The sequence below is a fragment of the Cyanistes caeruleus genome, chromosome 21, assembly GCF_971803275.1.
Source record: "Cyanistes caeruleus chromosome 21, bCyaCae1.hap1.1, whole genome shotgun sequence".
Lineage (NCBI taxonomy): Eukaryota > Metazoa > Chordata > Aves > Passeriformes > Paridae > Cyanistes > Cyanistes caeruleus.
This window is the reverse complement of record NC_141721.1, coordinates 5,222,487-5,235,806: the sequence shown is the minus strand read 5'-3', so window position 1 is coordinate 5,235,806 and position 13,320 is coordinate 5,222,487. Positions and strand designations below refer to the sequence as shown.

The 13,320-nt window shown below is 55.4% G+C and overlaps 1 protein-coding gene across 11 annotated transcripts in view; it reads left to right on the top strand.

Moving 5' to 3' along the window:
- The window catches only part of SMG6 (SMG6 nonsense mediated mRNA decay factor), a 105,503-nt gene that overhangs the window by 78,062 nt on the left and 14,121 nt on the right, over positions 1–13,320 (top strand). For all 11 annotated transcript variants that reach the window (XM_023939221.2, XM_086858859.1, XM_086858860.1 and 8 more), the window contains exon 14: positions 11,758–11,934. In XM_023939221.2, coding sequence (XP_023794989.2) covers positions 11,758–11,934 — 177 coding nt within the window. The remainder of the gene's footprint in view (positions 1–11,757; positions 11,935–13,320) is intronic.

The window sequence follows — 13,320 nt, the reverse complement described above, 5'->3', positions numbered from 1 at the left end:
GTCTGGAAAGGGCATAATCTAATGCAGAAGATGAAGACAAAGGCATTTTGGAGGCAGGATGTGGGGGGAAAAAGGGGCATGAGATGCTCAGAGGGCAGAGCTGCTGCAGGATTGGGGGTGCAGGAGCCCAGCAGCTTGGGGTGCAAGGGTGGAGTGAGCAGAAGAGCAGCAGAAATGCAGCTCTGGGCAGGTACAGGGAGGTGTTTCTACTGAGGTGTGGGGTGAAGGGGGAAGGGCTGGGGGGAAGGGGGAAAGTTTGGTGCCCTGTCCTTGGGCAGGAAATGGTGGTTATGGTGAGAAAAGTGTGGGGTGGAAAAAGCCCCAAGGTGCGACAAGCACTAGAGTGTGACCCTGCAGAGCAGTGAGCAAAGGAGATGGAGGTGACAGCTGGGGCAGGAGTGTCACAGGGCTGTGGAGTGATCTTGGAGGTGGCACAGGAGGGCTGGGGGAGCAGGAGAGGGTCACAAGGGCCACCAGCACCATGTGGTTTGGTGCGATTCACCCAGGGCAAGTCAGGAGGCCGTTCCCAGTCACAGGGCTCGAGTTGCATTTCTTGCTGCTGGCTCCTTCCTCGCTTGGCTTTTCCAGCATCTGATCTGAGTGTTTGTTTGCTTCCAGTGATTTCAGTTGTTTTCTATTTTAGCTCCTGACCCCGAGTGCCTGGGCTGGGGCAGGCAGGCACCGTTTGAAAGCCGCCACTTGGCGGCAATAACTGTTCGAGCCGCGGAGCAGCACCCATCTAACCCCTCTTTTCACACACTCGGAGCTTCCCAAACATTAACCTTTGGATTAAAATTTTCCATGCTTGGTCTCTCCCCAGATGTGATGTCTGAGCTTTGGTTTGGGTTCATGTTTTTCCTGTTTGCTGGATTCGTATTATGGGAGAATGAAAGAAATACTTTTCCCATTTACAAAAAAAAAAAAAAAAATTATAGTCTTCATTTATTGGGGGTTTTTTATCATTCAGGGATTCACCAAAAATGAAGTTTGAAGCCAAAATTAATTAGGTTGGCTGCAGCAGGCTGTTGTCACAGCACTCGGGGAAGTGCCAGAGCTCCAGGTGTGTGGCACCGTGGGTACCACCAGCACAGCCTGCACAGCCCACTCCAGGTACGTGCAGGCACTGCCAGCAGAGCCAGGAGAGCCTTGCTGTGAGTCAGCCTGAGTAACTCCAGATCTGGAAGAGGGCGTCTGGCTTTTTGTTTTTGAGAAAAGAGGGGAAAAAAAAGTTGTTTTTCAGGCTCCACATGCAGGCTGCCGATGCGCCGGGGTGAGTCAGGCACAGGGCTCATCACTGCACCGTTCCCAGTCCCCTGCTCCCTGTGCAGCTCCTGGCAGGGCCAGGGGATGCCCTGCACTCACCCCAGGGTGGCAGAGCTGTGGCTCAGCTCCTGCCCCTGTGCAGCCTGGCTGTCACTGCCCTCCTTTGCAGGACAGCCTGCCTCCTTTCATCTGATATCACCAAGGAGCTGCACTGTTCCTTGTCCTGAAGCCAAACACTCAGATCTCACTCTTGACACCTTCTTGTCCACCTTGGACAATGCTCTGCATTTCCCTGGGTTGATTGTTTTTTATTTTTTGCTGGCTGCTGCACCCCTCCTTTGTGCTCCAAGTCTGCTCGCTGCTCATCGGGTGGGGACCTGTGCTGCTCACACCAGCGCTTGTAATGTCTGGCCTGCAGCTCTGCCAGAGGCCAGAATTGGCTCTCAGTGCACGGCTGGATCGCGAGGACGGTGTTAGATGGAGGGTGGAGTGAGCGAATACCCCTCTCTTCCTACTGTGCTTTCAGGAAATGTCTCTAATGCAGCTGTAAGTGTGAATGAAGTCAAAAGGATGGATCAGTGCCCCCACTCCAGCCTACCCCACTTGTCAGGACCCATCCAGAGTCCCCACCCTATTGTTCTGCTTCAGCTCCTCCGTTTCGGGGCAGGGGCCCTGCTCTGCACTCAGCATCCCACTCCCGAGAGGAGGAGCTCTCCTGAAAACAAAGACACAGCGAATAGTTTTCCTTTCCCCACCAAGCCAGCGTTCCAATTCCTCCTTCCCTTCCCTAGGTGTGTTTGCAGCTCTTGGCCCAGCTGGAAGCGAGCAACTGCAAGACTCAGGCCATTAATCATTTGCCAGAAGAGCTGAGTATTGGGTATAAGTAGCAGAGCTGTGCTCGCTGCTTCCTTAAAGCAGAGCAGGATCCTCACGGGCCAGTGCCGAAAGTTAACCTCTGGTAGGCTGAGGGAGCATGTCCTTCTTGGAGCAGCCCCTCCTGGAAGAGGACATGGGCTCTCAGGCACAAGAACGTCATCGGGAGTCCCCTAAGTGGCAGCATTTCACTGTAAAGCAAAATAGAGCATTTGTCCGTCCCTGAAGTGGCTGCTGGAAATGGTGTGAGCCGCTTCCCGCCCTGCCCCTGGCTGGGAGCGTGCTGCCAGCGCGGTTCTTGTGGCAGGGGGGGAAATGCCAGTGTTGGTAATACCTCTGGGGCTGTGGTGTCGCTGCCAGCCAAGCTGTGGTAGCATTTTTCTGGTGTTATTCCATTGCCTGCTGTATCCCCACCCTCTGTTTTCAAGGGAATTCAACGCTGGCCCCGACAGAGCAGCCGGCAGTCGGAGGAGCTCCTCCCTGCACGTGGCAGCCCCGCAAGCTGCCCTTTCACCAGGGCTTTGTTAGTTCAAAGCAAAGCTGCTTCTCTTCCCACTTCCAAAACTGAGGAGAGGCAGAGTGCCCTGAGCTTCCCAGCAGCATCCAGGGCTGGTGAGGCGTGCAGGCAGCACTGGGGCAGCTCGGCACTGACGTTGCTCCGTCTGGCTTCTGGTTTGTGGAGCAGAGGTTTCTCATCCCATGGCTCTGACTCAGGTATCTGTTTCCTCTGATGTGGGCAGCCAGCACTGGAGCTTTTGCCCTGGGCACACTGTTGTTTTGTGTCCCCCAAGGGGTGGTGGGAGCTGTGGGAGAGCTCCCAGAGCGCTGCCATAGAGGCTGGTGCTGTGCATCCCTGAGATGGGAAAAGCGGTGTTGCAGGAGCAGCATCTCTGTGTTCTGAAGTTCCCCCTAAAATTGGTGGGGTGAGCATCCAGGTTGTGTCCTAGACTAAAAAGTCTGAAGGAAATTAAAAACACACACAACTTGACTCAAGTCAGTGCTTAAACTTAAAGTCAGATTTTGGGCTGCTGCTGGGTGTCAGCTCAAGGACCCTCAGCTCCCTGCTCCCCATCCAGCTCCATGGAACAGCAACAGCAAATTCCTTTGGCACTGGATGCTTAGGAGGGATCTTTTATGGTATTTATTTGGCTGCATTTTCCTGGCCAAACGGCCTTGCCTGAATTCAATACCATTGTGCCACTGGCAATAACCACTCTGACCAGTTTACCTAGAGAGGGATCCCAGTTCAGCAGGTTGGGATTATCACCCGCTGAGAATTGCTGGTGTTTGAGGAAGTGAAAACCCCCGTGGGAGGCTGTGAGCAGTGGCCAGGTGGGAGCTGTGCTGCTTTAGGAGGTTTTAGTGGTTCTCATTAAAACAGTCTCCTGTAGACTCAGTTTCCTAAAAGAAGAGGAGAAAATTCCAAAAGCTTTCATCCCAGTTCAAGTATCCACCAGGGCAGGGAGCTGTGGAAGTTACGGTGGGATCTCAGATGACATTCTCTGGAAAGAAAACTTAATAGAGTGCAAGCATGAAATGCTCAGGCCAGAGCAGCTGTGCCCTTTGCAAGGGCTTGGCCAGTGCCTGCACCTCTCCCTCTTCTGTACTGGGTAAGGAAAGGCAGAGAGGGGGAAATCAAGGGTCTGCTGGAGGAGCCCCTCCACTTTGGAATCCTTTGGCACCTCCATGAGATATTTAAATGACAGACAGACATATAGGGATCTGTAAATAGTCATTTGGTGCCAACTAAACCACAAAGAAGATACAGCATTTGTGGTCCAAGGAAGTTTAAATATTTGTGGTCAAACTTAAAATTCGACATAAAACTCTCATCTGCGATGGAAGGCGGCCAGGAACTGCATGGAGAATGTATAAGCTGTGTAAACTCACAGAAATGGCTTCCCAGCCAGCTCTGCCAGGACCAGGCAGAATATTCCAGCTCTTGCCTCTCTGCCTGAAGCAGAGGTGATGCTGGAAGGGCAAGAGGTGGATGGTGCAGGCTTGGCAGGTGGGGGCTGTCAGGGTGAGCTCTGGTTTGCACCTTTTTTATGCTATTTTCAACTGTTGATTGCCATCCCTGCCCCCCTGTTCCTGTGTTGTCATGCTATTCCTTCCAGCACCCAACTTCCCACTGTCACAGCACTCTGGTGCTTTGTCCTGTGGGACAGGAATCTCTGAGTTACTCTGTGAGTGAAATCATGGGGCAGTTTCTCGTTGCCTACATGTGGAAGTCCTCAGAAAAAAGTTTGTGCTGTTGGTGAATCTTCAGGGTTTCCTCGTTGTGAGCCCCCAGCAGGGTCAGCTCCCTCCTGCCGCTGCTCCAGAGACACATTCTGCATCAGGGAGGGTGCCAGATAACCACAGCACTGTCCCCACAGCATGGGCAGCCTGGACTGGGCTCCTGCCCTTTTTTTATCTCCACATATCCTACAGAAAGGGCTCTTTCTCAGGGCACTGTCGCAAGAGTGTCCTGAGATTTGCAATCGAGATGTTGGATTGAACATTCATCAGCTGCATTTCCCAAATTCCAGGAGAGACAGATCCCAGTCCTGGCACAGCAACTCAGTCTCTGGTCACCAGTGTGGCCCCACGAGCAGATGTACCCAAAAAACAGCCGGGGTGGAGAAGTGTGGGGGTGGCCCTGCCGTGTCCCCAGCTCCAGCGTCCTCTGGAGTGGTGGCCTCAGAGGAAGGGCAGCGTGTGGCCGCTGAGAGCAGAGCGCTCGCCTTTCCCTTACTAAGCAATCCTCCCTTCCTCCACCAAAGAGCCTGCTAACCACTTTCTTATCTGTCTGAACTCTGCAAAACAATCTCTGGCAAGGCAGGCATCCTCCGAAATGGCAGAGGAAATAAATTCTCCCAGTCCCCGAAAAGGAAAAGACTGGAGGCTCCTGCGGCAGGGAGAGCAGCCCATGCCCTGTGGAAGCTGTCAGCGGTGCCATGTTGGCTTTGCTGAGGATAAGGAGCTTGCCTTCCTCCTTCCCCAGCCTGGGACCACGGGTTAGGGGCAGGATTTCAGGGATTTGTCTTCCCTGGTTTGTGTTCCAGTAGGATTTGCAAGGAAGGAGCAGAGCGGGCTCCTTTGGACTCAGATTTACTCTGTGGCCTGACTTTTTTTCTTTCCTTCTTTCCTTGGGAAGTTTGGGGATGTGCTGGGAGCTGGGGCGCAGGAGGACACTGAGGTGGCTGTGACAGGGAGTCCCTGTGTGTGACTCACTGTTTCTCCAGGAGTCATCTGCCTCTTTCACAGCTGTGATTTTTCAGCCCCTCGTTCACATGACAGACAATTAAAATGCATGGTCCTGTGCTCAAAGCTTCACCTTGAAGAGCAGAAATGCCCTGGATATGCCACTGCTGTGGGGATCAGCACATGTGGCCATGGTGGGTGGAATCAAATTCTTGAGTGAAAATTCCTACCAAAATTCCTGCAGTGTCTAACTGGAGACACCATTTTGCGCTGTGGAGGAGCCCACAGCCCTCGCTGAGCTGTTGGCAGCAATGCCTGAGGACACGAGGAGAATCACACACTCACAAACCAGATGAAACATCCCCGTTACTCACTGGAAACTTCCTGCATCCCATCACCTTCTCTGGGACTGCTCTAGTGGGGGTAAAATTAAACAAGCTGAAGAGCCACCTCCTGCCTACGAGGTGTCAGATGCAGCCTGGAGCCAACTGCTCCGTACTGCAAATGCTGCTGCTCCCTGGATCTGACAATGAAGCTCTTTAGCACATTTAACAGGTGAGTAAGACATTAGGGCAAGTCTTTCCAAGCATCAGCGAAGGCCAAAAGCTTGGTTTGGAATCCAGCAGGAACTTTCCTCTCCTGGCTGGGTTGGTCCCAGGCTGGGCTGTGTCAGCTCTCCAGGCCATCCTGGGCACAGGGGCTTTAGGTGGATCTGGAGGATGGTTTTTCATCTGGAACATCTGCTTTGGCTTTGGTGTTGACTCTTTCACAAAATTAACTAAAGGTTCCTGCAGACCCTCAGAGGTATTTTGGCTCCAAGCCCCAGAGCTGCTCAGCTTCCCCCGTGTCACTGAGTCTCATGCTGATGTCCTGCAGCTGCCAGCAGTGACAGGTACCAGAACCTTGCAGGAATCTGTGCAGGCTACTCAGGGCTTCTTCTGGTCTCTGACCCCAGAAATTGGGTGACTCAGCTCAGATGCATCACTTTGTACCTTTGTGTCACCCATGTGTATTCTGTGCATCACTGCAGTGGATGAGGCAAGCCCAGCAAACCCTGGTGATGGTGGGCAGCTGGCTCTCTTCCCGTGCTGCTTTCCAGCTTTAGAGGCCAGTCCTGGCTGAGCTGTGTGGCCTTTAAATCTGGAAACACGGAGGTGTTTGCCAGGCCAAAGCACATCTGTGATGACTCGTCTGAGACTGTGTGCCCCAGTGCAGAGGCTGGAGCTGTGCCTGTGTGAGGCTCAGGATGCTGGGAGAGAGTTGAGGATAAGACATGGCCACATTTTCTCTTTGGAGAGTGGTTCTCCAGCTGTGGCCACGGGGGAGAGCAACTGGAATGGTTCTTCTGGACTTCTCTGTCTTCCTTGGGTGTTTCTCATGCTCCTCTCTGTGATGGAGCATCTGGCATGGATGTGGCAGATCCTTTCCCCTGTCGTGCTCTCTGGTTGGTGCAGAGGATCCAGCAGTGAGATCCATCCAAGCCAGAGGTGCCTGGGTTTGGTCCCTGCTGCAGCCACAGTTGCTCTCTGGGGTCGCACACAGCGTTGCAGGGAACCACGTCCACCGAGCCTGCTTGTGGGATTAGTTGAAATTAAAAGTTTCTCTGAGAGACCTGTGGCTGCAGGCAGCTCTCAGCTGCTGAAACCAGGGTTACACCCAGCTGTGAGTGCCCAGCTGGGATGGACACCTTGGTCCTCCCAGGTGGCCAAACATCTCCAAGCTGTATTTGGGGCTGGGCAGAGCAAGGGGCTCCCAGAGCATTTGGGCTGTGAGGAGTCCAGGGTTGAGCCCAGCCCAGCTTCTGTGCAAGCCTGGGAGATTAAAAACCAGAAGGGATGAGACCAAACGAGACGCTTTCCTCGGTGCTCCTCCTCCACGCTGGCTCCCCGGGGATGGGAGGAGGCAGCCCAGGGCACAGGGAGGCATTGAGCCATAGCCTGCCTGGATGTTTTGCAGGGTCAGTGCAAACGTTTTGGCTGGGCAGTGCAGTCACTGTGTGGTTTGATTGTTTGGGACTCACTTGGTCTCAGCATCGTTCAGCTACTTCAGCTAAGACATGTTTAAAATGATGTGGCAAAAACAGTGTTATCCCCACGCTGGATCGTGCTGGAGCTTGGCTCTGAGTCCCGGTCCTATCCCGTTCCCATCTCTGAATCTGGGATGGGATCTCTCCATGCTATGACTCAAACTTCTCATGTCCTTTTCCCCTCCTGAATGCAGCTGTCAGGATGTGCTGGTGTCTCCCCCTCGCACACAGGAATGCAGAGCCGGCAATGGCAGCCCGTCCTGCGAGCAATCATTTCTCCAGAGCTGCTGCCTCCCGTTTCCTTGTGGAGTTTCAGGTTTTGCCGAGGGAGAAGCTGCCAGGATCTCTCCACACACCTCCAGCAGCGGTGTGGCATTGCCAGAGGTTGCCATGGGCGTGGGGCAGCCCTCTCCAGACCGTGTCCCCCCCGGGATGTGGCAGGTCCCAGCGGCTGAGCAGGGCTCCCCTGGCCAGCTGGCTGGGCTGCCAGAGGCTCTTTGGACTAGCTGAAGGAATCTGCATTCCTGCCTCCCAGTTGTTTGCTCTTTAGGACGCTGTGTAAAATTAACAAGTTGTAAAAGTTGATTGAAGGCGGCGGAGGGTGTGACAGCGATTTTGGGAGCTGCGGGAGAGCCGCGTGCGGAGCAGCGGGGCCGGCCGGGGGCAGAGGCGCAGCTCCCCCGGCTCCAGGCGCTCCTGTGACCCAAAGCGAGAGCAGGGCTGGTTTCTGGTGGTGTCACCCTGCCAGCACCAGGTGCAGGTGTCCCCTCAAGCACAGAGCTCACAGCTCTCAGAGCTCCCCATAAATCTCCTGGAGGACATGTGGTGATGTGGTGTGGGAGTCCTCAGCCCTCCACAGTGCTCGGGGAAGCTTTTCCTTTCTGCCTGTTTTATCAGTGGTGGAGGGGGGAAATACAGCTGAGACCATAGAGGGGATCAGCTTTATTAGATCTGGGAACCCCTGGTTAGACTGGGGAGCCCTGCTCACCGCTGGCAGGAGGTGACACTCGTGTGGCGCTGGCACTGCAGAGTGGCTTTGAAAACACAACAGCTGGTACAGTTAATGCACAGCCCAGTGGGCTCAACAGGCAGTTAGTGTGTGTTAATGTGTGTCCCGCTGTGTCTTACTCAATGATCAGTATGTTAATGTGTGACCCATGAATTAGCAGTTGGCTAATGAGCCTCAGCATCGTGGCCAAGCAGCCGCCAGCCCCCAGTGGGTGGCTGGTGCTGGAGCTGGTGGTGAGCGTGTCTGACAGAGCAGGAGATTGGGAGCGTCTCCCCTCCAGCCCCGATGAGGTCAGGCTGGCAATCGGGGCTGCTGCAGCCGAAGCCACCTCAGTCCCACGCCTGGTCCCCAGCCACGTGTCCCCAAGAGGCACCACGGTGGCGAGGGGCTCGGCGGTGGCTCTGGGGAACTGAGCCCGGGTCATGGCCAGGGGCACCAGACCACTTCAGCAATTCTCGGTTTCGGTTTTCCTTCGCGAGCGGCTGCGTTCGTGTCAGGCCTATTTTCATACCCAGCAGTGACTCGGAGCCAGGCTTTCGGTTCCTGCTGTCACACTGCACAGAGGGGGAAGGGCTCTATTCCCCGCTGGGGCTGAGGTGTCTGCTGCCACATCACCAGGTTCATCCCCACAGTGTCATTTCATACTGCCATTCCTTGGGGAAGGTCGGGCACAGCTCCTGGTGTCCCCACCACGCTCCGCTGGCATTGCCACGTGCACCGGCGAGCGCCTTCGCGGCCGTCCCGGTTATCCTGGCTCGCATTTCCACTCAGAAACAGGAAGTTTCTGACCAAAGCAGGTTGCTCGGCGGCACGCAAGGTCCCTCTCTGCTGATCAAGAGAGACCTGGGTGCCAGTCACGGGTCACTTCTTTCCCAGCCTGGCTGCCGGCAGCCCGGGGCTCTGCCGCGTCGTCCCCGAGCAGGGCTGCACGTGACGGGGATGTGCAGAGCATTTGCTCCTTCCCTGTTTTTCATTCATGTGGGCTGGAAAAATGTGTTCATGAGACGAGTTGCTGTGGCATTATGTCATGGGCCTTTGGTTGGGCTCTTTTCCCCCCAGCAGATGAGCTGGATTTAAGCATGTGCTCTGTTGGCTTGGCAGGAAATCTGGTGTTTCCTACTGGTTTCTTCTTCAGGGGAGGAAGGAATGATCCCACCTGCCCTTGTCCTCAGCCCCAGCCAAGGGTGAAGGGAGCTCTTCTGCATTTTGTCCAATCACTCCTGATCCAGGAGGCTCAGATTTAAGCTTTTGTAGAGCAATGGCTGCACTGCAGCTGTGTCAGCACTCAGCCCCTCCTGAAAATGTCATGGATGTGGCTTTTATTTCCAGAGGTGTCTTCAGAAATCCCCCAGGAATGGGGTCAGGATGTGGCACCCATCTCTTCCCAGAACAGGCAGTTCCCGCATCCCTTTCCCTGCTGCTGCTGTTCTTGGCCACATCCTGGCACCCCCTGGCACGTGGCTGCTGGTGGTGGGCACTCTGCTTGCCCAGCAGCCAGGGCACAACAGAGCTGCAGATACCCAGACTGGAAAATCCCTGGGCAGAAGTTACCCCGTGTGAGTCAGGCTGGGTCTCCGTGGCATCAGCCCGTGGAGCTGGGGGTGAAGCCAGTGGTGAGGTTTCCACCACTTCCCTCAGCTGCAGCCTGGAGCTCTCAGGAACTCTCAGAGGAGGAATGTTTCCCATGACAGCTATTCCAGCTTTGCTCGTGTTCTCTTTCCTGTGGACTTTCCCCTGCACACAATCGTTCCTAAAGGAGAGCCAGGAGGATGGGAATGTTCCTGTGGTGACACTTGAAGGGATTGCTCCTGGCTGGATGTCACAAGCAGCAAAAGGCTGTCCTGGGAAAGAGGGTCCCCTGCAGCTCCTGGAACAGCTGAGCTGGTGTCACCTTGTCCTTTGCTCACCTCGGTCCCATAGGACACATTTTATAGGTGCAGAATCAGTGGTTACGAATCTCTTGGTTCTCAAAATAATAATTCTTGTGATTCTCTGCTCACACCACCTCCCTGCAGCAGCAGCTGCCTCTGTGGGGAGGACAGGGCTCCTCCTCCCATGCAGGTCCAGGGGGACACAGGATTTCAGGGGGACACCTTCAAACAGAGGCAACCCCAGCTGTGGGTGCACAAGGGTGCCTCCAGCAGTAGCCAGGGTGGGAGGTTGGAGGTCAGAGGAGGGTCAGGTTTTTGACACGCACAGCAGCGACACAGTGGTTAAAATTAGCCCACAGAGAGGAAACTGGCAGTGCTGTGGAAGAGCAGAAGTTTCCTCTCACAGCAGCCTGGTGAAGTGGGGCCAGTGCCACTGCCAGCCCTGGCTCACTGAGGCACAGCCCCATCGGTGTCCACCGCACCAGGACCAGGCCTGGCATCACATGAGGTGTGTCCCTGGCTGGGAGGCAGCTGGCCCTCTCCCCAGCTTCAGAATCCCAGTCCTGGGAGCCTGCAGAAACCCTTTTGGGATGGGGGTCTCTGAGACTGCTTTGGTCTACGAGCACAGCAAACCCAGGGTGGTTTGGGGGCAGGAGAAACTCGGGCATCAACACAGACTTTGTGTCCATAATGCGTAGCACTTTAAATCTCGTTTGCTGACTTTCTCCCTATAAATCTGCAGCTCTCTGGGGGTGACACCGGTCAGCAGGAAGCACCAGGGGAGAGCTGTGCAGGTGCAGAGCCCTCCTGCAAGGGGACAAGGGCTGAGCCAAGGCCAGGCGTGGCGGAGGTGGCGGCCGAGGCTGTGCCGCACGGGACAGGGCTGGGGAGGCACCGGGCTCTCATGCTCTGGAAACTCCATTTGAGAGCCTCATAAATTGGATAATTACCCAAGCTATTGAGTTTCCTTCAGGCCAGATCCGTCCCAGCCTCCCCAAAGGGGCTCCCCAGTTGGTCTGTGAGATGGGCCCGTGGGATGGGGTTGGGCTGGAGGTGAGGAGGGGCTCAGGTTTTCTCAAATGCCCCCACCCTCTCACTCTCACACCTGCATCCCTCCACAGCTTTTAGGGGGGAAATCCAGCAACGAAGCCAAAATGAAACAGAGGGATAGGCCACATCATTGATCTCTCATGGTTCAGCAGGATTTTCCCCTGTTTGCTGGGGCTGGGCAGGGAGGGGGCTGGCCGTGCCCTGTGAGTCCTGCAGCCCTGGAGTGCTCAGAGGAGGCAGGACAGGATCAGTGCTGAATGTCCTGACTTTGTCTGCCTCCTTTTCCCTGGGGACTACAAAGCAAGGCAAACCCACCCATGTTGAGAAGAGGGGCACCCCTCACATCCCTGTGGTGCTGCCTGCATCCCACTGGGCCTTCTATCCCAAACATTTCCCCCTGCTCGTTACTCATCCACTCCCCTTTGCACTGACTTTGTTTTCCTTTCCCTCTCCCCAACCCCCTCGTCCTCACCCCGTAGGTTATTGCAGCCGACTGCAAGAGGGTCACAGTTCTGAAGTATTTCCTGGAAGCCCTTTGTGGACAAGAAGAGCCTTTGCTGGCATTCAAGGGTGGAAAATATGTGTCAGTGGCACCCGTCCCAGACGCCATGGGAAAGGAAATGGGAAGCCAAGAGGGAAAACAACTGGAAGATCAGGTACCGTGCGGGAAGAGCGCGCCTCAGTGAAGGAAGAATCACCCCTGTGGGGCCCAGCCTCTGCCTGCCCTGCAGCTCCCGCTATTTATAGTTGGCCTAGCTGTGTGTGCATTTTATGGGGGGAGGCAGGGGGGGGCAAATGGTGCACAGCCCTTGTCTCCTGAGTGTGCTTCGCTCGTGCCCTTTCCTGCCAGCCCGGCCCGCCTGCCTCTATCTCACACGCCGCTATGAGTTCCAGATGCTGCTTTTTTCATACCCAGGGTGGGGGGAGCTTTAATAACGTGCAGCACCACAGCCCCACGAGAGGAGGTGGGCGAGGGGGTGTCAGGGTTCAGCTTCAGGATCAAGTTTATAGCCGTGGAGCTCGTTGTGGCGGAGGCCTGAGCTCCAGCCTCCAGCACACGTACAGGAAGAGCTGACATTGGCGCCCCGTCCCTCCCCTGCCTCTCACATCCTGATGTGATTAAGGAATTCAACTCTTGTTTTTCTGCCCTTGCTTGTTCCTGTAGGCCTTGCTTCACTCCAGGCTCCGTGTGTGTGTTTAAGGGCCCTGCCAGCTGCTCTGCAGGTTGACTCCTTTCTTCTGTTTAATCTTGCAGTTGGAAAGGCCAGGGAAACAGGAGAGAGGAGCAGAGGCGTTGGGAACGGGAAGCTGGGTGGCCTGGTGCTGCCCAGGCTCCCTCTGGCTCCCCTCCCTGTGCTGGGGCTGGGCATTCAGAGCCAGAGGATATCAGGATATCACCCTGATCAGGGACAGCACCTTGTCCCTGTCCCATGGGAACTGAAAGTCAGAAAGTTCAGAGAAGCCCAGAGCAATGCTGTACTCAGCACCCTCCTTGTCCCAGCTGAGCAGGGGACAGCAAATCCCCAGGGAAGAATTGTCTCTGTAAGTTGGGAGACCTGGATCTTTGTCCTGTTCTGGAGAAGGTGCTGGAGGTTTTCAAGCTGGCATGGGGGAATGTTTAGGTTCTTCCCAGTGTGATGCCATGGTCTCGTTCTCCAGAAGGCTCCTTTTGTTGGCTCAGTCCCTCCAGTTCCTGCTGTGAACAAGCACAGTACCAGGATAGCTCCCTCCTGCCCCGTCCCCACAGCCTCTGCTCAGCTCTGGGAATCCATGAGCTTGTTGTGCAACCCTGGAGCTTCCCTCTTGGGCTCTGCTCTCAAGGGAGCTTGCAGCTCACCAGAGTGACCACCACCACCGTGGGGCAAGCAGGTCCTGACCCCCCCCAGCAAATCTGCATCCCACAGAGGCTTTTCGCTGAGGCCCTGGTGTGACCCTCTCCCTCTGGCAGCATCCCCCATCCCCTGTGGTCCAGGCTGTCCCAGCAGAGGGAAGTGAGCCTGAGGGCTCCCATCTTCCTCGTTCCCATGACTAAAAGGTTACAA